At 38.1% G+C, this 22,054-nt stretch overlaps 1 protein-coding gene across 2 annotated transcripts in view; it reads right to left on the reverse strand.

Annotated features, from left to right (window-relative positions):
* Positions 1 to 21,320, reverse strand: part of NR6A1 (nuclear receptor subfamily 6 group A member 1) — a 204,165-nt gene extending 182,845 nt beyond the window's left edge. For both annotated transcript variants that reach the window (XM_031450436.2, XM_064490505.1), the window contains exon 1: positions 21,038 to 21,320. In XM_031450436.2, the coding sequence (XP_031306296.2) occupies positions 21,038 to 21,137 (100 nt within the window). In that variant the 5' untranslated portion in view covers positions 21,138 to 21,320. The remainder of the gene's footprint in view (positions 1 to 21,037) is intronic.
* Between the last annotated feature and the right edge of the window lie 734 nt (positions 21,321 to 22,054).

A 22,054-nucleotide genomic window follows, 5' to 3' on the forward strand; every position in this document is an offset into this window, starting at 1 on the left:
ATCATAAGGCTGCCAAGAGGATTAAATGAAACAAAAAATTTTAAAGCACTCAAGAGAGTAGCTGGTATACAGTATGTGTTCAATCTTAAGGGTTAGCCACTATTTATGGCTGGTAATGTCATTCTGATCTTCATTCCCCAAACCACAAATTTAAGTCTTGTGAAGCAGATTTCTTGATTAAAAAATGTAAACTACTTTGCAGCAGCTCTACGAAAACTGTTCCACTTCGTGAACACACAGGGAATAGGACCTTTTATTGAGTCATCACTCAGTGCTATTACTGAGATGTTGGCTTCTTGATGAGGCTACAGCATTCATGTGAAAATTGACCTCTGGGTCAACCATTCAGATCTTGGATCACCGGACCAACGAAATAAATGACTGGGACATGTTTAAGAGCTACAGACACCAGTCTACACTGACCCACGAAAATCATATTCATGTAATACATGCTTCCTTTTACCTTTTGATACCTGTTATAAAGTGTGTCAGCTTAGAGGTAAAGTTCCTCTTTTAGCATTATCATGCATTAGTGTTAGCACAAACAATGTAGCACTCTTACTTCCCAATATGTGTCTTAAAACTAAGTGAAATACCAAAAATGTCAGGCTATCAGAGTAAGAAATCATTATTTAGTACACAGCTGTTCTGATCTGACTTTAGCAATTTCCTTCCTGAATATGCCTCACATTCCTAAATAAGTCAAAGTGACCATAATTTTCAGAAGTAAATATTGATTAACAATGTCAAATGAGAAGAGCATACTCATAAGGTCAAGAAGGCAGGCTGAAATACAAGCTAACCTGGAAACTGAAATTGTGTAGACATACTGGCTGCTTACAGTCCCTACCATGTTACAGTCTTCACGTTTTTTCAGTTCACGTTATTCACTTTTTGTCTTGTTCCAAATAGTATTCAGTAGCTTAATGCTAGTTTGCTTTATTTCTTAAAAGACACTAAGTATTAAAAATCCCTCCCATTTCACACAGAGATCTACTTCCATGTCACATGCCCAGGGCCAGCACTGCCTCCCCGTTTGCAAGAATCTGTCCTAAACCCCATGACAGCATCCTTCTCCAACACCACAAATTGCCTTTTTTTCAAAGGGCACATGTCTCCCAAACCTAAAAAATGGAGGTGGCGTTACTCTGATGTTTGGGTTTAATTTTTGCACCTACCATTAAAGCAATGTATTCTAAATACTAGACTCCTTAAGGTACAAATGGCCCTTAAGATCCTCCTCTACCAGAAGCTGGTGCTGAGATTCCAATGGTATGAGACCTAGAGTTAAAGAGACCTAGATCCCATCTTTCCCATTTACTGAGCCAAGTCACATAACTACCCTCCATTCTCTCATCTGCAAAGTGACAGTGACAATGTAACTCTCCTTGTAAGACTGCTGTACAAAATTAAGTACACAGTAAGCATACAATAAATTTCAGTTTAAGAAGAAAGAAAAGAGACGCTTAACTACAAAATTTTCAGAGAAAGACAATGGTCACAAATCAAGTACTAATTAGACTAGTTCTGTATGTGAATTTCTTAGATGAAATCACAATTCATTTAAGAAATCAGTTTAGGACAAAAATTTTTCTTTTTAACAGGAAGAACACAAATAGTTCAACATATGTTCTATGTTGAATCAAGAGAGAAATTAAGTTTATGTTTGTGAAATTAAGTTTCTGTTTTTCAGAATCTGAAGTGGTAAAATTCAAACTCTTGTTCTAAAGTCTCAATTACTTCATACCAAGGCATGCTGACAAATCTTAGCCTGGAATAAGCCCTGGGTTGAAACCCTGTGTTCAAAGTGTCATAGAGCATTGAATTACCTATTTTGGCTTATGCCAAGTATTAAAAAAAAATTATTAAAGTATAAATTATACCAGGTTTGGACCATCAAACACTACACCAGTCTGGCCTCTGGGATTAGAAATCTATTAGAAATAGGTTTCACAAGATGATTTATCAAGAATGCACTGTAAATAGTCAAAGATGTACCTAGCATAAAGACAAGGATGTTGAGAAAAAGGAACCCTCATACACTGTTGGTGGGAATGTAAACTGGTACAGCCACAGTGGAAGAGTATGGAGATTTCTCAAAAAACTAAAAATAGAACTACCATATGACTCAGCAATTCCACTCCTACGTACATTATCTGAAAAAACAAACAAAAAAACCACTAAATCAAAAAGATACATGCACTCCACTGTTCATAGCAGCATTATTTACCACTGCCAAGATATGGAAGAAACCTAAGTGTACATCAACAGATGAATGGTTAAAAATGATTTATGGATGAACAGATAAAGAAAGGAAAAAATATGTACATATATAATGGAATTCTACTCAGGCATAAAAAAAAAGAATGAAAGTTTGCTGTCTGCCGCAACATGGATGGACCTGGGGAGCATCACACTAAGTAAAATAAGTTAGAGAGAAAAAGACAAATACTGTATGATATATTATTTATATGTGGAATCTAAACAAAACAAACAAATGAATAAAACAAAGAACAAGCAGACTCACAGATACAGAGAACAAACTAGTGGTTACCAGTGGGGAGATGGAAGAGAGAGGGGCAATATAGGGGTAGGAAGAAAAAAAGATTATGGAATTGCATGAAATCATCTATATGAAAATTGTAAAGCACTACAGAATTTAAAGAATCTTTCATTTGGTAAAAAATAAAATAAATTTTAAAGAAGACAAAAGTACAATAAAGTAGACATAGGAAAATCAATTCACAAAGTAAACTCCTGGAGTAAAAAGAACTCTTATCCTTAAATCTGCATATTATCATAACTATGATTTCTAAGAAAATTTCTCAAAATTTCTTCCCAAGTGCAAAATATTTCTGTGAAGAACTATAAAGATGTTATTTTTTTAAATTTGGGGGTGGGGTGGGGTGGTAATTAGGTTTGTTAATTTACTTTTTTTTTTTTTTAAGTTTTTGATGGATACTAGGGATTCAACCCAGGACCTTGTGCATGCTAGGCACATACTCTACCACTAAACTATACCCTCTCCTCCTTAAAGATGCTATTTAAAACAATTCAGAACCAAATCTTTTTCTTACATAATAACTCATGAAACAAACTTTTAAACAAGAGAATTACAGAACTCCTCCTTTCGCATTTTAAGAAGGAACAGAATTCAATAAGGAAAAAAATGACAATAGAAAACGTTTCTCTTATTCAGAAAATTTTAAAGATAAATAAAAAACAAATTTAAATGTAAATCTTTTTAAAATAATGGAATTTTAAGAATTTAAACTATAATCTAGACTCCAGTTACAGAGTTACATCAGGTACTTACTGTCTCCACTGAAACATAATGCAATAAAATGTTAATTAAATTTACAACTGTTGTAAATGTTACAAAACTACAAAAGAGTAAAATCAAAGAAAGTGTCTTTTATTGCACTTGCAATGACATGTCTCAAAAACTGCTGGCAGTATACTTTTTCAAATTTACTTTTCCAACATTATCTAATTAGGTGTTAGAGGAAGGTTTGTGATGTCTTTATAGTTATTTCAATAAATACTTTATATAGGGGTACAAATATCTACAAAATTACTTTATATTTTACACTCAACATCTAGAATTCAGTAAGAACCAAGAAATGCAATGTTTGGAGAAAGACCTGAATTCCAGAAGATGAAATCCTATCTCACAGTAGTTAAACAAACAAACAAAAAAAAAAAATCAGAAAAATGCATCTAAACATCTTCTCTACACTACCTTGTAGTCAACTGAACGCCCTTCTTGGGAAGAAAAGAGGAAAGGTGGGGAGAAAGGGATGAGAAGGGAAGAATGAGAAAAGGAAAAGCAAAGAGGAGGAAAAGGGTCCTTAGACAGGAAGGTCTGTGGAACTAGTAGTTCAACTTTGAACAAATTTTCTCCCCTCAGTTTACTCATATGGAAAATGAACACACCATCACCTATGTCGGTGTTTCCCAAAGTGAGGAGACCACTTGAAGTGGTAAAAGAGGAAGCATTTTAAAACATTCCAAAGTTGTAACTTCTTCAGTTCTCTTTCAATCCTTCTAATCATATCAGAAGGAAAATCTCGAGTGGTGCTAGTTTGTCTATTACCTCTCTAATGATTGTTTACCTCCCTTTCTAACAAAGGCCTACTCATAGAGACTTGGGCAGAAAACAGTATCTCAGCTAGAATTTAACATGATATTATTTTCACTAAATTTATTTTTATTGTTACCTTCTCTTTTATGGCATATAATTTTTCATTTAGGATAATGACAAAATTTCCTTTTAAAATAAATTTTGGGTTGCAAAGTATTAACTAATTATTCAATACTTAAAATATTTGATAATTTAGGAATGACAAAAATCATGATGGTGATACAGGAAAAACTAAAGTTTGGAAAACGCTGGTTTAGTGGAATAGTGGTGTTAAGTAGTGGCAGGTTATTTTTAACTCTAAGCCTCAGTTAACTCATCTGTAATATGGGAATATCACCAACAATCAGAAAAGTTACAGAAAGGACTACATTAGTTTAGCAACTGCCTGGCACACACTGAGCATTCAACAACCATTTGTTCCCCTCCCTTTTTAAAGATTTTACCAGAAAGCCCTTTTAGAGGCCTCCAGAGACTGAGTCGGGGGTGGGGAAGCCAGGCTTCCTGTGTATTAGAAACAGGAGCATTTGCTCTGGTGATACTTTCCACCAAGAACCTCCAGGGATCTGCCCTTGCTCTTACCCTGATAAAGCTGCAACTTACTCTCCTAAGGCTCATAATTCTAGTTACAAGTGTCTGGGAATAAGTACTTCAGAAAAGTGGTACATTTCTAAAATCACTGAGAAGTCAGACCACAAAGGGTAGCAGGGAAGGCAGGGCCATTTTATAAGTTTTCCAAGCCTAAAAAAGGTACTTCATTTGGGCAAATTTAACAACACTGTAATGGGAGGGGAAGTCACCAGCTGGTCCATAAACCAGCCTTGATCACGTGATCATTTGCTATTGTCCAACTAGATCCCACAAGTAAAAAAAATCCTTGAGTCAGAATGGGGGAGACGGTTCCCAGTGCTTTGAGAACTTGAACACCGAGTACTTACTACAGTCCAACCATTGTATGGTAATAAGCAACTTATTTTACATAACATTGCCTAATTTCTCCAAACATACCTGTGAGGTAGTTTCAAGTCAATTCACCAAATGGCCAAATCTCCAAATAGCCAATTCTCTAACTTTACCAAAAATGTTTTAACTATGTAGACAGTTTATAAAAATTCATATTGATGGGACAGTTTAATTAGCTTTTAAAGATTTCTGTCAAATTAAGATAGGATGGTAGCATTTTCAACAATGTTCAATTTGTCTCTATCCCAGCTCTCTGCTGCTGCACTGGAAAGAGCCAGGGCAGAGAGGGGACCTCTGCTGGTGGAAAGATACAGCCTGGTCTGGGCTGCAGGTAATGGGGGAAGAGATGGGGTACAGGAAAAGGGGGAGAAGAAAAGGGGGAAAATGGTAGGGCGGCAACTACGGAGAAGGAAAGTGACAAATTCTTTAAGCTCTACAAGTAAGATTCAGCAAATTTATTTTTGTTGAGTTGAATACTGTGTAAATTGGACATTTGGTAAACTAGTTTCAGTGATCTGGATTTCGGTGAACTGGCTTGCTTACCTATGAAGTAGGCATGTTAACCTTACTTACGTTCAATTACCTTCCTAAAGTAACACAGTGACACTCTAGGTTCTTCACACACTACATCATTTCATTCTCCAGTAATTTCTGTGTGGTGGTTCTATGTCCTTTATGACCACTACCCTCCGCCCCACCTCCCCCACCAAAAAAATCACAAAAGTAGGAGACAGGCTTTAAACCCAGATCTAACTATACCTCATGGCCTAACACACCTAGTAATCACTACATCATAGTAAGAGTTCACTGGTATAATTTTAAATTTCCACCCCTACAATTGCAGTTTGTCTACCATACTACACTATTCACCATTTTCTGCAAAAATTTATATCTGCTATTAACAGGCTGAGTTGCGCTACTGACAGACTAAACTGGAATAATTTCAGGCAAAAGTCAACATTTTAGAGGCAGGACACTCTTATTACTCATATGATTTCAGATCAAACTTTGCACAACTGAAATTGCTTGAGAACCCCCATTACCATCTTTAGGGATTCTCAGACTGACAATATCTGCTGTATACACACATACACATATATACAATTTATGATCAGTTATTCTGATCAAAGTATAGGCTAGTCTTGTTAAATAAACGTAAAAACTAAAAAAATCCTAAAATCCACAAGATCTATATAAGACATCAGTGGTTTCTCAATTTGCCTTACTGCTGGGATTTATCAGATTTATGATGCTAGGAGAAATGTCTTACCTCACCTATTTACACATAAAACTTGACTTTTCTTGTAGTAACATTTTCAAGTTTCCTTTTATCAGTAAGATAGCAGTTCAAGGCTCTATAAACAACTGAAAATATATTCTGTCCTTTTTGGTAAGCAGGAAAATTCTCTTTCTTAGATCATACACTATGACCCAAATGTAAAGCATTTTTAAAATATTATTACTTTACATTGCCTGAATATAATCAGAAACTTTTACTAACACAGTTCCCATTCCTGTAAAATATTTTAAGACTGAATTAAACTGTTACTTTTAGAAAGCATTAAACATATATTCTGACTTCCCCATTGATTCAAAAATCTCTTTGATGTTAAGATGGGGAAAAGACAGATATTTTCAGCAAACTTGAACATCGCAAACTGACTCTGGAAAATTTCACCCTACCTTAAACCTTTTCAAATACATATTTTAAATGCTCAATGAAGAGATGACAAACCTAATTTTTTTTTAGTCCATGCCAGTGGACTTTAAAAGTGCCTCTTATTAATTAGTTCTGATCGTCAATGTACACTCAAGGCTACCCTTAATGTTTTAGCAAATAGAACGGGATTCTTCCTAACCTCTTTTGAAATCAACAAAGGCTATAAATTTAACTCAACACAGCTTTTGTAGTTCAGTTAGATTCAAGGTCATCTCAAGGCTTTTAATTACTAACCAGGATTTGAGGAGGTTTGCAATTGGTATAGTCAAGGGAAAAAACAGCTGGCTTATTCACTTTCTTATTAAAGAGCTTTATAAAAACCATCTCGGCAAACTGCAAGTTTTCTGACCACCAGCACAAAGAAACAGAGCAAATGATCTTCAAACATTTGTGTTTATCCTCAATTAACATACAGTTTTAAAATTTCTAGAAACTCTTTAATCTTCACTTGAGCAAATATGATTCGTGACTTAATTCAAAATATGTAGATAGCCAGACTCCCAAAATGTTTCTAGTTCCCAAGACTCCCAAAATGTTTCTGAAACAAGCCCTGTTAAAAACTGTGAATGCCTTTCCAATTAGCATAAGATGCATCTAGGATTTTTCACTATCAAACCCTGTACAGGGTCAGGATGGATGTCAGCCACTAAGAAAGCCATGCAGATTATGCAGGTATCTAAAGGAGTGTCAGTTTAACTTCTCTCTCCATGTACTTAATTTCCAACCAAATTCAGTTTTAAGTTTCAGGACATATTCAAGACTTTGAGGAAGTTGATACAGTTGTATGTGAAGACATGCAAACACATACATACACACCAATCCATCCTCCTGAGATTTTTAGAGGAACGAGAGAAGGCTCCAAAATGTCTTTGGCACCCATTCACCTATAATCTATAAGAGAAAGAAGGCAGCCTCAGAAGGGTTCCTAAGCACTGCTCTGACCAGGCTGGAAGATACTGGGAGTGAGGGTGGAAGGCAAAGTGCACAGGGAGCTTGGTTCCAGAAATCTAAAAGATTCAGAGGGCAAAGGCATTGGGAATGACTTCACATATCTCTCCAAAACATGGTAACAGAGCAAAGAGCCTACCAGTGTCTCAATTCTATCTCAAACATCAGGCAGTTAATAAATAATAAGTACTGTTGACAGCCCTAGATGTGAGTATACAAAGCACCTTAGTGTAAACTAAACTGGTAGTTGGCAATGGTACACTGAGGTAGATACATATGTCTACCAGTCTACCCACCCCCTCCAAAAAAAGAAAGCACAAGATGGTCTGGGCAGTACTGATGTTAACAGTGAGAAATTGAAAAATACCTGATGTCCAACAATGAAAACCAATAGGCTGTTACATAGCTATTAAAAGTTTTAAACAAGTTAATGTTGAATAAGTAAAGTTTATAACATAATTTTTTAAAGTGTAAAATCAAAAAGCATAAAACAATGGTATATATCGTATGAGCACAACAATAAGCAAAAAACTAGGATTTGAAGAAAGTTTAGAGGAAAATGAGAAAATGTTAATGAAAGTTGCTTGGTAGCAAGATTATAGGTAATTTCCCCTTCATTTTCCGTATTTTCTACAGTGACTATACATTTCTAATTTAAAAAAGATTCCTAAGCAACTCACACCTAAGGATCTTCGGGCCACAGACAATTCAAGCACAGAATTCAGAAATCACACCATTTAAAATCTAAATACAAGATACATCTAAATCCCTCCTGCTTTTATTTACATGCAAACACTTCCAACTGTGTTCCCCAGGAAGTGTCCCTTAGATAATGCTCTAAAGTTCCTTTCCAAACAAGGCACTGAAAACACTGGGTATTATTCAGCCAGGATCCACATCTATGCTCCTGAAACTAGCCTGAGAGAATAAAATTACAGTATTTCACACACATAATATTACCCATAAGTGTTCGGTAATTGTTTTTTATTAATGGACACACTATATGAAAAGCAAACTTACTCTGAATTACTTTAAAAAGGCTCACAGCAGATAGTACATTTTACCGTTAAATGCATTTCTCCATCACAGTACTACTTTCAGTAACTGTCTGCCATCAGCTCTGAATTCCAGCCAGCCCAACTCTCTTCCAGATTTAATCTGTCAGCAAGTAAGGGAATATTTTTTTGTGGGAAAGCAATTGTAATTTCCCACATTAGGTGATTGATTAAGTTCTCTCTTCTAAAAGGCTGATTGGTTTCCTGGTGCCAGTAAAATGATTGATGAATATTTCACAACTGCAGCTCCCTGGCTACCCCACCTCTACCCTTCCCCCATGCACTGCCGCCTCTTTCCTGCTGGGTTCCCTTTTTACAGACCAACAGCATTTAAGGAGGTTCTGCAATTTTCCTTAAAGAACCCACATTCTCAAACACAGGGCATTTAATCATAAGAGGATAGGGCTCTTCTCAATGCTGTGTGAGTTTTTCAGATAAAAATGCATTTATGAGGAACAAAAAAACTCTGAAATTAACTATGGGTTTCACTCAGTGAATGGAATTGTACTTACAAAAGACAAGTATGGCATGGAGGGGTTATAAATTTGGAAGCAAAGTGATCATGTTAAAAAGAAAAAAAAAACACAAATGAAAACTACACTGAAGTTCGAGTTTACATTACAAATTATCATAATGTAAAAAAGATTATCATAACGTCAGAACTGCAAACATTTCCATAAAGTGTCAACATTTCCATAAAGTCGACCCAGAAAGCAGAATTTACATATAAATTATGTGATCCTACAGACTTTAAAGCAGACAGATGTTCTAAAATTTAAACAGGGAAACAGTACAGTTAAGCATTAAGAAATGTAAATGTCCTTTGAGGGATGACTGAACAGTATCTGAAATAAAAATCATCCCAATGAATCTAGGCTGTGAGTACCACAGCTATTTACTGTAGGCGGGGCTTTTCCTAAACTGCAATTTTGTTTTACTCAATTCATTGTATCAAAAAGCTGGAAAATTTCTTCCGGACTTATCTAATTTAATTTAGCTCCTTCATTTTACAGGTGGGAACACAGGGACATGACTTTATAAGAGAGCTAGAATCAAAACCCAGGCAACATTGAGACCCATCAACTATTTCCTGGGCTTCATACCTCTTCAAATAACGTCGCTGGCCTCCTGGCTCAAGTCCTTTCCTACTCAACTACATTGCTACACTAATCTATTAACCTCCACTGCCATGTCATTCTCACTAACTTCTTGCTAGAAAATCACTTTCTATATTTTACAACCTTTGGACAACTGGCTCTTGTATTTTCATTTTCAAAGGGGTCACATCAGCCTTCTTGGATTGATTCTTCTTCCAGATAGCCAGCTTTTGTGTGACAGAAATAAAAAAAAGTACAGAGGACAAAGTCCACCTTTTCCTAAACTGCACTTCCCAACGCAGTGAAGCAAACAGCCAGGAGTTTATTGGCCATCTCATCTTAATCCGGTGTATCTAGTCACTTTTGTTAGGAAAGCCACATTTCCAAACAGAAATTCATTCTGGTTACAGAAGGGCCCACGAACCTTGGATTAGCTTCAACACATGGCTTGACTTAGATACTGGCCTCAATTTTCTCAAATGACTGAAAAGCACATTTCCTTACCTTGTATTTTGTAGACTTTCTGTGACTACCAGCAAAAGACTCATACTCAAAGGACTCTGATATAAGCAAAAGACTCAACATTCCTGATCTGACCCTTCTTTCATTCATTCATTCAACATTCAAGAACACCAATTCCTTGTGTTTTCAGTGCTGAGGCCACAGATACAAGATATGGTATCCCTGCCTTGAATAGCTCAAAACTCCTTCTTTTACCCCTTAGGCTCACCAAAGATTGTTTCTGAGTCTGCAAAATTATTTTCTGGTCCATTGTTTTCTGGTTGGCTTATTAAAGCCAACGTGAGAGAAAGAAAAAAGTCACTTGCAACTCTAAGGGTAGATCTTTGTGACTCTCTAATCTATGGGGAACTGAGTTCCGGGCCTCTTCAATAACTATAAATGGCCTGGATTCACAAGTGTCTGCTTAGAGGCAGACACTATGCTTGGCACTCTACAGACTTAATCACTAATCCTAATAACCCTACAGCCAATTTCAGGGAAATGTCATAGTATGTGGAGAGTAGGGGAGTGAGAGGAGAGATTAAATCTAGGAAACAAATTATTAATAGCGTTACTAATTGTAAAACCTAGGGCTTAACCTCTGTGGGCTTCAAGTTTTCACATCTGTAAATGGAGATAATAGAACACCTACCTCACTGGGGTATGAGAATAAAGTATGTTAAGACATGAAACATGCTTAGAATATTATATGGTAACAACTATATAAATGTTAGCCATATTATTATTATTAAATGAGAATACAAAAGTTCAGAGAAGTCAAGTGACAAAGTCACATAGCTGTGATCTTTGTTCTGCCACACTCTAGAGTCCCTGCTCTTTCCCTCTCACACCATCTAACCAAAATCCTTCCTCCCTGGCTGAGACTACTACTGCCACTTCCAAAAAACAAAGCCCTCTAAACAGATATCCGTGGGGGGTTCCCCCCAGGTGGTTTATTATCCTGCTAAAAAGGCATTTTGGAGGAAGGATTGTAAGACTAGAGAGAAGTCTCCTAACAGGTTAGATTTCAAGAGTACAGCAAAAATATGGTAGGAAAAAAAAAAATTCTGCCTCAGTTATTAAGTTTAGTAACTAACACGATTTAAACTCATCTGACACTTGAATATCCAAGCATTAAAACGAAAAAGGAAAGGCTTGTATCTTCTCATGAGTAAGCTGCAACTCCCAGAGAACACAAAAAAAGGTATGTTACGTGAAACTCCAAGAACATCAAGATAACCCCGAAGAGCTCTCAGGAAGGTAGCCCAAATATCTCACTGATCTTTCATCACCCACCAAACTTCATCTTAAGTTCTGATTCAGTAATTCCTTATTGTTATTCACATTGTTCTGTGACATTTCTTCTGCCAGCAAGCTCACGACAGAATGAGTTCTACCTAGTAACTACCATAAGGAGTAAATCCCTAACTCTTTAACAACACAGTAATTGACTTACACTAAAATGTTACTCACACTAGGAAAGGGTATTCTTACACCAGAAAAGGAGACACTTCTCCTATACAGACTTTATTACGACCTCCTTCAGTGAAAACCAGGTTAAAGGCAAGCCAATCTACAAAATGACACTGCCAAAATCACAAATTTAGAAGGCTCAGTGAGAGCCAAACACGTCTACTGAAAGCAAACAAGCAAACTATTCTTGAAGGAAGCTTTTAAAAGATAGGATTTTTATCTCATAAATATTTCTTTATTTTTATAGCAATGACTCTTATTAAGTAAAATATTTTTGTGTTGCGAGATTTATTTCCACAATTATAAACCCACTCTTGGTGAGGAAACAGGTTCCGTTGGAAAATTTCTGCCACAAATAATTAACAGTTAAGCAACAGGTTTCACATAGCAGGTAACAAAAGCCTTATCAGAGAATTCAGTGAAGTGAACTCAAGCAAAGAAAACTTAAAATGATATAAACTCATTTTCATTTTTTCCCTCCGTAGCCCCTTTACAGAGATTTAAAAAAAAAAGTAATTAAGTTCTATTATCTGGTAAAGTAACCATTTTCTTAGACATTAAGTTGGTCCATTTAGAACAGAGGTTCTCACATTACTTTCATCTGAGTGGCCTTTTACAAACTTAAAAATTATTGAGGAACCAAAAAAGCCAAAGTTCACAAAGAGTATATCTATTGCTATTTATCATACTAGAAAATAAAACTATGAAATTTTTTAAAATATCTATTCATTTAAAAGTAGCAACAAACCCATTACATGTTAATATAAATAACATTTTTATAAAAAAAAGACCTGTATTTTCCAACAAAACAAAATTGGTGAGAAGAGTGGTATTATTTTATATTTTTGCCAATCTCTTTAATATCTGATTTAATTCTGGCAGCTAGAGTCTTCTATATGTTTCTGCATTCAGTATGCTGTGATATATTGTTTTGGATGAAGTATAAGCAGAAAAACTGGCCTCACACAGATTTATAATTGGAAAAGGAAGAATTATTCCCTAATTAAAATAACTGTGGACATTTTTCTTTGATAATACACCAAAACTCAGTAAGTGGTGGTTTCTTAAAAATTAGTTCAATCTGAAATCTAAAATGGTATCAATGAACTTTGTGTACTGTTACATTTAAATCCATTGGTCTATCTGGCATTTTTTTTTTAATAAATGCTCAAAACCAGATTTTATTTTATTTTATTTTTAAATGGAGGTACTGGGGATTGAACCCAGGACCTTCTACCACTGAGCTATTTCCCTCCCTGCCCCTGACATCTGGCATTTTGAACACATCTTTTCCCCATACAGAATTCTGTATATATACCAGATGATTTGGAAAATACTCCTTCACTGAAATAAGATCTTCAAAATGTTTACACATTTCATTATACAGTATCAAAAAATCACATTTATTAATAATACCGTCATTGGGAAGTTGTCAAGCTCAAAGTGGCAGATACAAATTTTCCAAAATTCTCATTGTCATCTGAAAGCTCAAATTTTATTCAGTAGCAACATACATTGTCAGTTTTCTCTGGCATAACAAGCTCATTGTTCAGGTTTTTTTTTTAATGGACAGTGCCAAATACCTAAGTTTGAATAAACCATAATTAGTCAATTGTTCTTTCAAGTAAAAATTGTGTTTCATGAAAAAAGCAGAGACTTCAGCTCACAATATAACTGCACACTTTTCCTTAAAACAACTATTCTATTTCACTATGCAGCAGAAATGCTGTGTGTACCTGCCATTTCCTCACACAGAATATCAAAAACATGTATACCCAAGGGTAAAGATGTAATAAAATTAATCATTTTTACTGCTTCATCAAGGACATTCTTAAATGAAAATGGTTTTCTTTTTTTAAAACTACAAGTGCATGGAAATAAAGACTACAATGACTACTAGGACAGTTTGGTGCCTTGATTTCTGCTAAGGCGCCAACAATTTTTACCCACCATTGTTTTTGCAACACTGGTGCAAATGTCAGCCCGGTAAAAAAGTCAAATAATGTCAGCATTATTATAAAAATAGTTTTAACCTCAAGAACCTCCTGAAAAGGTTTCAGGGACCCCCAGAGGTTAATGGAACACACTTTGAAAACCACTGTTTTAGATAATACAGTAAATAACAAATGTAAGGACTCACTAAGTAGGAAGAGAGTAAGTCTGAAACAAATAATCCAATAACAAATGATCAACAAATTATGAGTGACAAAAAAAAAAATACAAACCCAACTGCGTACTATTTAATTAACCATTTACAAATTTTAAAAGACAAGAGGTGAGAAAGCAAGATAAAAAGTGTATTAACACTTCACATGTCCTTTTTCCTTTTGTGAGAGAAAAACTAAACTGCACACACTAGAGTTTTAACTGTGATAAAAAGAACACTGTATCTGATGCAGTAGCACATAAGAAATTAACAAAAATGATCAAGACTGATTTTCCATCCTTCCAAGATGGTACAGCTTCAAGACTGAAATGAGTGCATGGATTAATTTTTTTTTTTTTTAATGAAACCGATACAGGTTAAGGTAGTCCCCATCACTGAATCAGTATGTCCTTCATCTTGGCCTAGATCTGTTACTGAAAATGTTTCCTGAGTCTTAAACTATGGGATTGTATCTCTGGACTCAAAGGAAGTATTATAGGAAGTTTAAAAATCTATTTAATCAATTATGTCCTTTGTCAATCAATGTTTTTAGAAGAAAAATTAACAGAAATTTTGACACTACCATTGGAAAAACAAGCACTCATAGACCTCTGAAATGCTTTTACAGATACAAAATTGCATGAAACTTAAGGAGTTGGAAATAAAAAGCTGAGGTTATCTACCTCTTCCAAATGAGGAATTTAGTTGTGTATTTCCCTCTCTCAAAATTTTAATTCTTGAGTATATTTTCTAATGAATTATAAATCGTTTCCAACGCAAACAGTTGTTCAAGCAAATATCTGTTTGATATATCCTTTGCTAATATCACCACTGCAATCCCAATGTACTGTAACTACTACTCAAACAATTTCCTTTATCATTATTATCCATTTCTCTTCATGATTTCTCACTTTGACAATGAGAGCAAAGTCACTATTCTGGTTCAAACCACCCACAGAGTATATCTTCAAATCAAATACCCAGATTTGTTTCCAGAATACATTACATGTTGCCGCCTAGGGAATTGGTTTTGGAAACATTACACTTGACAGCTGACTTATCAACAGTGCCCATAGAATTGACACCAACTTAAAGGCAAGAGTCTGTTCAGAAAATAAAAAAATATGCAGCTACTGCCATCTGTGGTTTATGCTTGAATAGCTTCTCCTGTGTAAACAAATTGACGGGTGTACAGTTTGTAATTAAGATCCAAAGATCTCACCATTTGAAATACTTTTTAAAGCTAACTCTTAATATAACAAGTTGTAGAATTTATTTAGTATATGACATAAGAATTTGTGATTCTCTATGTGAACTTAATATAATGCTGATGGAGAAACCACAACTACTTTGAATGAAAAATTTTCCATTGCTTAAAGGCTAATTTGTTTTCTCCAAACACACTCTCTTCAAGAAATTCAAAACACTTGAATGTCTCTGGTGAACTTATAATTGGGATAATTTCTCTTTTTAAATAGTGATCGTCAATATTAAAACATCCCCCAAATTTTTTAAGGAAGAAATAAATGTATTTTTAAGGAAATCCAGGAATTTTCTATTTAGACATGAGAGTTTGCTCCCTTCAAGATAAATTCTGAAGGTTCAGTTACCTCTATAATTTTTTTTAAGAATGAAACTTCCAAGATGCAAATGAAGCCTCAAACTAGACTATTTTCACAACTTAAATTTTCTCTCAGTTTGCTTTCTCAAATGACAACCACTGTAGCTTAGGGATCAAAAGATTTGGTGCAGCTGAGGGTGGAGAAAAAAGCAATTCAGGTCCCCAGCAGCCAGCTGAGGAAATCCTGGTTCGCTCCCCAACTAAATCACTGTTAATTAGAATTACCGGGTTACATAGTAAAGTCTTATTTAAATAATCGTAAACAGTAAAAAAAAAAAAAAAAAAAAGCTGTTTTCTTGAGAAGCTATTCTCCGCAGGCTACTATTTAACAGCAAGTAGTAAGAATGAAATAAAGTAGGAAATGTTTCATTCTTTCAAATAAATTTCTCTATTCTACAGTTATTTCTAAACCACACTGAAAAAGCAGGTTGGCCATCTCACAATGGTTTTCTTCTAATTTCCCATTATCTACGGTCTAACAGCCTTATCTTTTTCACAAAAACAAGCCATGTCGGAAAACAAGAAACAAACAGAAGACTGGGTCTGATTCTACAAATACTGTATATCAAAGTTAATCCAGAGATTTTTTTTTTAATTAAGTTCAGATGGATCTGAAATCGGCTCTAACAGGGACTCAACACCCGAAAAAGAATTACCTGCTCAATACTTCTTGCTAACTTAACATAATTCTAGTATTTCTGAACCCTAGTTATCAGTCAAAGGCATCCAAAAATCCTTAAGAAACTACCTGAACCAGAGAAAAGTTGACCCTAAGAATACAAAAGTTTGAAAGAAAACATTTTCTTTCACAACTAGTTGGTTTGGGAAATACTCTACATCACTTCTTGTGTGGGCATATTCAATAGCTACCTTCTGTTTAAAATTGTTTCAGGGACACTTTTATTCTTTGTTGAAACGTAAGATTTATCTGTTGACTCAGAACTTTTGATTTTTCTGTGAGCCTTTTTCACATATAAGACTAGTTCACACAAAATAAGGCATCTTTATTGTCCTATTTCTATAGATCTGACCAACACGGTAAAATTTATTCATAAAAGGAATCATCCCAAATTTAGCTTTCAACCTAATTATACAAATGGATAAAATATTTAATCGAAGAAGTATCAATTAACTTGGCTACAACAAAAAGTAAACATAAAAGCCAAAAATTATGACAAGGCCCTAAAGACCTAGATAAGCTTGCTGAAAATGAAGTCTCCTAATGTAGAAGGAGCTATCCTGGCTTTTGAAATTCAGAAGGAAGTTGTCATCTGAACACAATTCATTAATGAGCCAATTTATTCAGCACAAACCAATAAATACCTACCTAGTTATAAAAACAGAGCAGTGGTGTCTTAATACAGGATGAAACTAACAAATACAGCCCAAGGCCCCAGAACATGCAAGCAGCATTAACAATTTAATGCCAACTTGCTCAACAAGCACTGGAAGTGGTATAAGAAACTTTCTTTACCGATATCATACTTCCAATTGGCATTTCTACTCTCCATCCTCCATCAACATAAACCTAAGTATTTTAACCTAAAGTTTACTTTCTACTTTTGCTCCAAAACCTCAGGGGGAAAAAAATTGAGAAGCCAAGAAATTATGAATATAATATGGAAAAACAGGATTTGGACACATTTTAGGAAATTTACCAGCAGGATTTTCTTCGTTAGCTCCTCTCCCTCCTCCTCATCTAACTGCCTTTCACGTGCTGATTCATGCACTCACGTGCGTGCGCACGCGCACACACACCTTTTTGCTATAGAATTCTGAATTGACTTATGGATTAGGAAGCATGTTCATATCTTGATTACATGGAACAGAAATGCTCAGAAAGAATATGGTGAATCTGGTAAATCTGAGATTGGAAATGTGGTCTTCTCACACCTCAGCTGCTCAAAATCACCAATGAATCTGTTCACTGTTGCCTTTCAGTGTTCCTTGGAGGTCGCAGAACCGACTTAAAAAACATCAGTTTGCTATTCGTACTAAAGAACAACAGTACCATAGTATGCATTTTTTTAATGGAAGTAGAATATTCTGAGGTGATTCAGAATTAATCTTTAAAGTCACAGAACTGAAAAGTTAAATTGTCATGGAAAATAACTATTATTTTCAGGATAAACATTTGGATGGCATGGTCTTAGGAAAACAGGGCATGATGTTATTTAGTGAACTTCTCCTCATTTCCTCTAAAGTGTAATTATATAAAACATGTTTTTAATTACTTATAATGGCTTATAACCTTCCTTTGCTTGAAATACTTAAAAGCCTACTGCCTCATTCTCTTAAACAAGTGCAATATTCAGCATATAGTTCCTCAAGTCATTCATCTTCCTTTGAAATTATGACTAAGTGAATTCATGTTTGTCATGGAAACCTACAAGCAATAACTGAAAATATCTAGAGCAATCACCACAAGGAATTCCTGGAAGGGTGATGGTGCATCAAAAGGCTAGCAACTCTGTTCCAATAGAATAATAAAAACTATTTAAAGGACTGTAAATTCAGCATCAATGGCGTTTCCGGCAGGAAAACATTTCTAAAATTCCACCTCCAGTTTATTTCTTGATGACACAAACCAAAAGACCTCCTATCTAGATAGCTAGCTATTGCAAACAATTCATACAAAATGTCAGTCAGTCACTAGGATAAAAAGCCAGAGAATTCATTTTCTCTGCTTAGAATCTAAACAGTTTCATTTACTTTGGGAGGAAAATATTAATTAGGAAGTGTAAAAGAAAAAACAAAAGTCCCACCATTCCGAAAGTAAACTTTTTTTTCTTTTTTTGGTAATTCTTCTGTGAGCATGTTAGGTTATGAGAGATAATGAATATAAACTGTAAAACAGAAAACAGTGCTCATTTTTACCCTGAAAAATAAAACATCCCACAAGTTTATTTTCTTTAAAGTCCATCAAACTGCCAAAAGTCCCGTTGTGTTTTTAACAAAAAGGAAGTATTAGCAGCACTAAATCAGACTGATATAAAATAATGAAGCCACCTTAGCCTAAATAGATTGCTTGATAATTTTTTAAACGGCTTTGACCAATTGAGGAAATGAGTCTGTGAATGGGAAATCTGATTAACAGTTAAAATTACCACTGAGTTCTTTAAAATGTACTAATGAATAATTAATAGCAAATGCAGTTCCTAGGCTTCCCTTACAACAATATTCTCAAGTAGAACAGTAAATACTGTCTGCAGTAAAATCCATCAGCTACATGTCATGCACAGGTGGGTACAGGAAGTATATACACAGAAAGGCATTATGAAAATACACACCCTAATACAGGCTATGAGATAGATAGATCTGGGGCTTGGGTAAAATATTAACATGGTAAATTTTAGATCAGGATTTACAACATTAACACATTAACACCAAACCAAATCACGTCTTAAAAGCTTAAAAAGTCAAAAGCACTAAAAAAAATCCTTTGTTCATGATACTGTCTCCTTCTACCCTAACTGGATTCCAGCCTCCTCCTTTGTGACACGGAATTTTATTGATCTCAAACATGTTCACATTCAGAAATTATTCTCCAAAGACATCCCATGGGACAGCCAGCCACCTAGATACCACACATCACAGACATCTTAAAAAAGGACAACAGCTTTGAAAACATATCACTATTTGGTCAGCAGCATAAGGGAAATCAACCATGCTGTCTTCTAAACAGACTTTTCCCTTAACTGGTTAAAAATATCAGATCTACTGAACTGGCCATAAATGTTTGACGAGTTAATAAATGTATGAAGGCGCAGATCCACCCCAAGATTTCTCTCCCCTTGTGTAGTTCCTCATTCATTCAATGGAGCGCCTAAGTGACCTATTTCCAGGTTCCTTCCTTCACACCTGCCAGGTCACTGTCCTGATCGAGAAACTTCTTGCTGAAGCAATTAATTTTTAGTGCCTCCTAACTGTCCCGGGTGTTTGCATTCAATTTGAAATCTGTTACTTGTTAGACACTGTTCGGTCCTAGATCTTCCAGAGAATTGCGCGTTTATGGCGCAGAAAGGGGAGGAGGCACGGATCTCCGAGCGCCTGCCCTTTATTCGGAAATGAGGAGATGTGAAAGGTGGAAGGCAGGGCAAATAAATAAATAAATCGGGTTTGCCGCCGAAGCGTTTGCCGGTCAGTACGAGCACCCTTTGTAATGCAGGCCTCCCGGGGCTATCGCCTGCGCTAATTGCTCCAGGGCGCTTTCCAAGTTCAAAAGTTCACCTTTTACGACCTCACAAAAGCTCCTTACACGTTACCAATAAAAACATTCCGCCGCAAACACTGAGGGGGAAAATATCAAACAGATACAAATAAAACACCCCGCGGGGGGAGGGAGCCGAGAGGGAGGAGGGCGAGCCGGGCCCAGCGACAGTCCCAAGGAACCTGAGGACTTGGCCCGGACATGGGGGCTGGGGAAGAGCAGTGGGAAGGGCCGGACCAGGTGAGGAATTCTCCGGCCTCGGCTCGGTGATCGCGAAGGGAAAGAGGCGAAGTGAGGTGGCTCAGGCGCGGGCCGGGACGGGAGGGTGGAAGGAGGGAAGAGGCAGGTGTCCCAGGCACCCGCTCGAGCCGGAGACCTGAGCCAGCAGGGAGAAGGAGCTGAGCCGGGCCGAGGTCAGACGGGCAAGAGAGCGCGGGGAAGGAGGGCAGAGAAGTGGGGTGCGGGGTCCGAAAGGGAAACGCGGAGCCCGTAGCTAGGGAACAGGGGGTCGGCACCGAGGTGGAGGCTGGGGCAGCATGGGAAGCGCGGGACGGCAGAGGGGAGGGAAAGAGGCTCCAAAAAGGTGAGGGTCAGAGAGAACCAAGGGGACAAGGGCGTGGCGTCGGCAGGGCGCGGAGGGGACGTCCACGGAGGGACCCGCGTGGAGGAGAGCTGGGGAGTCGAGAGAGAGGAAAGGGATTGGCGCTGAAGAGATCCTTTAGGGGAGAGAACCCCGCAGAGGGGTCTCCCGGGGGGCGGGAAGGGGATGTTCGGAGCAGAGGGGACCCGAGGGGGAGGGGAAGCCCCTACCGATGGGATGCGAAGTGAGGGGGGTGCAGAGGGGACCTGGGGGAGGGAGGGATGATTCGCGCAGAAGGACGGGGGGAGGGGAGGCCTGTGCTGAGGGGACGGGGGGAGGGGGAAACGAAGGTCGAGGTGGAGGGAACCGGGCAGGGGGAGGATCCGCGCGAAGGGGAACGGAAAAAGAGGAGGAGAGGGAAGGTCCGCGCCAAGGGGGACCGGGGTGAAGGTCCGCACTGTGGATACCCAGGGCCGCCTGGGCTTCCCAGAGTGAGAGTCGGCTAAGAGGAGAGGAATTCCAGGGGTAGGGGAAAAGGGGCCGGTTCTCGCCGGGCCCGAGCTCTGCACGCCCCTCACCCACCGTTGCGCGGCGGCGGAGGGAGCGCGGCGGGCGGCTCCAGGAACCCCGCCGAGGCCCCGCCGCCTCCCCCTCCGCTAGGCGGCCGTTCGTCCCGCTCCATGCGGTGGTGCTCAGGGCCCGCGCTCGGTTCGCCGCTCCGCCATGACCGGCGTCCTCGTAGTCGTAGTCGTCGTCCGCCGGGGGGAGGGGGCTGTCAGGGGCCGGCGGGCTCCCGGCCGCCGCGCTCTCTGGGCCGCGAGCCTCCCGGCTCCGCGCCCCTCCGCGCCGCGCCCCCTCAGCACTGGCCAGCTCCCACCCACGACGTCACGCGCCGCTGCCACGCACGGCCCTGCGGGGCACGCTGGGAATTGAAGTCCGCCGGGAGAGGCCGACCACGCGGGACTCCACCAACTGAAGGGGTGGGAGGAGGGAAAAGTCACCCTGAGAAGAGGAGGCCAAGGCCAGTCAAATTCACGAGCCCTGATAATAAGTTCTTGTAAAAGTTGAATAAAGATTACTTCAGGGCTTTCTCGTTATTGTGACTTATCCATGATCAACATTCACTAAGGCGCCTCGTATCCCCCCCGCCCTAACAATGAGTCTTTCCTAGGAGGCGGATCGTGAAAGAGCCGGGTGAGCACGTGCAATGAAGCCCAGCCCTGTAGGCGGGGCTCGGGGGGGCGGAGTATTGAGGTATTCACGAGGGCCTTCCTCCGCGGCTTTGGGACAAATTGGACCTGAGATTAAAGCACCGGAGTTTAACTCGAGGTGACTGCGTTCGTATGCAAATGGAATCTATAAAACTCTGCTTTCCGGGGTACTCTTTAAAGCCATTTACCGCCGGATGGGCGGGAAAGACTAAAGTTTCTCTTCCTCCTCTTTCATTTTCCCCCTGCCCAAAGAACAGAATGGCAAACTAAACTTCAGGCCATTGATGCCATTCAGGAAACAGATTCTTGACTCCTGGTGTCTTGAAGCCCTCCGTTTGAGAGGCTCCTTACTCAGCCTTGTTCGCCTTCCCTTCTCCTCAGTTTTCCT

This window comes from Camelus dromedarius, chromosome 10 (assembly GCF_036321535.1).
Source record: "Camelus dromedarius isolate mCamDro1 chromosome 10, mCamDro1.pat, whole genome shotgun sequence".
Taxonomy (NCBI): Eukaryota; Metazoa; Chordata; class Mammalia; order Artiodactyla; family Camelidae; genus Camelus; species Camelus dromedarius.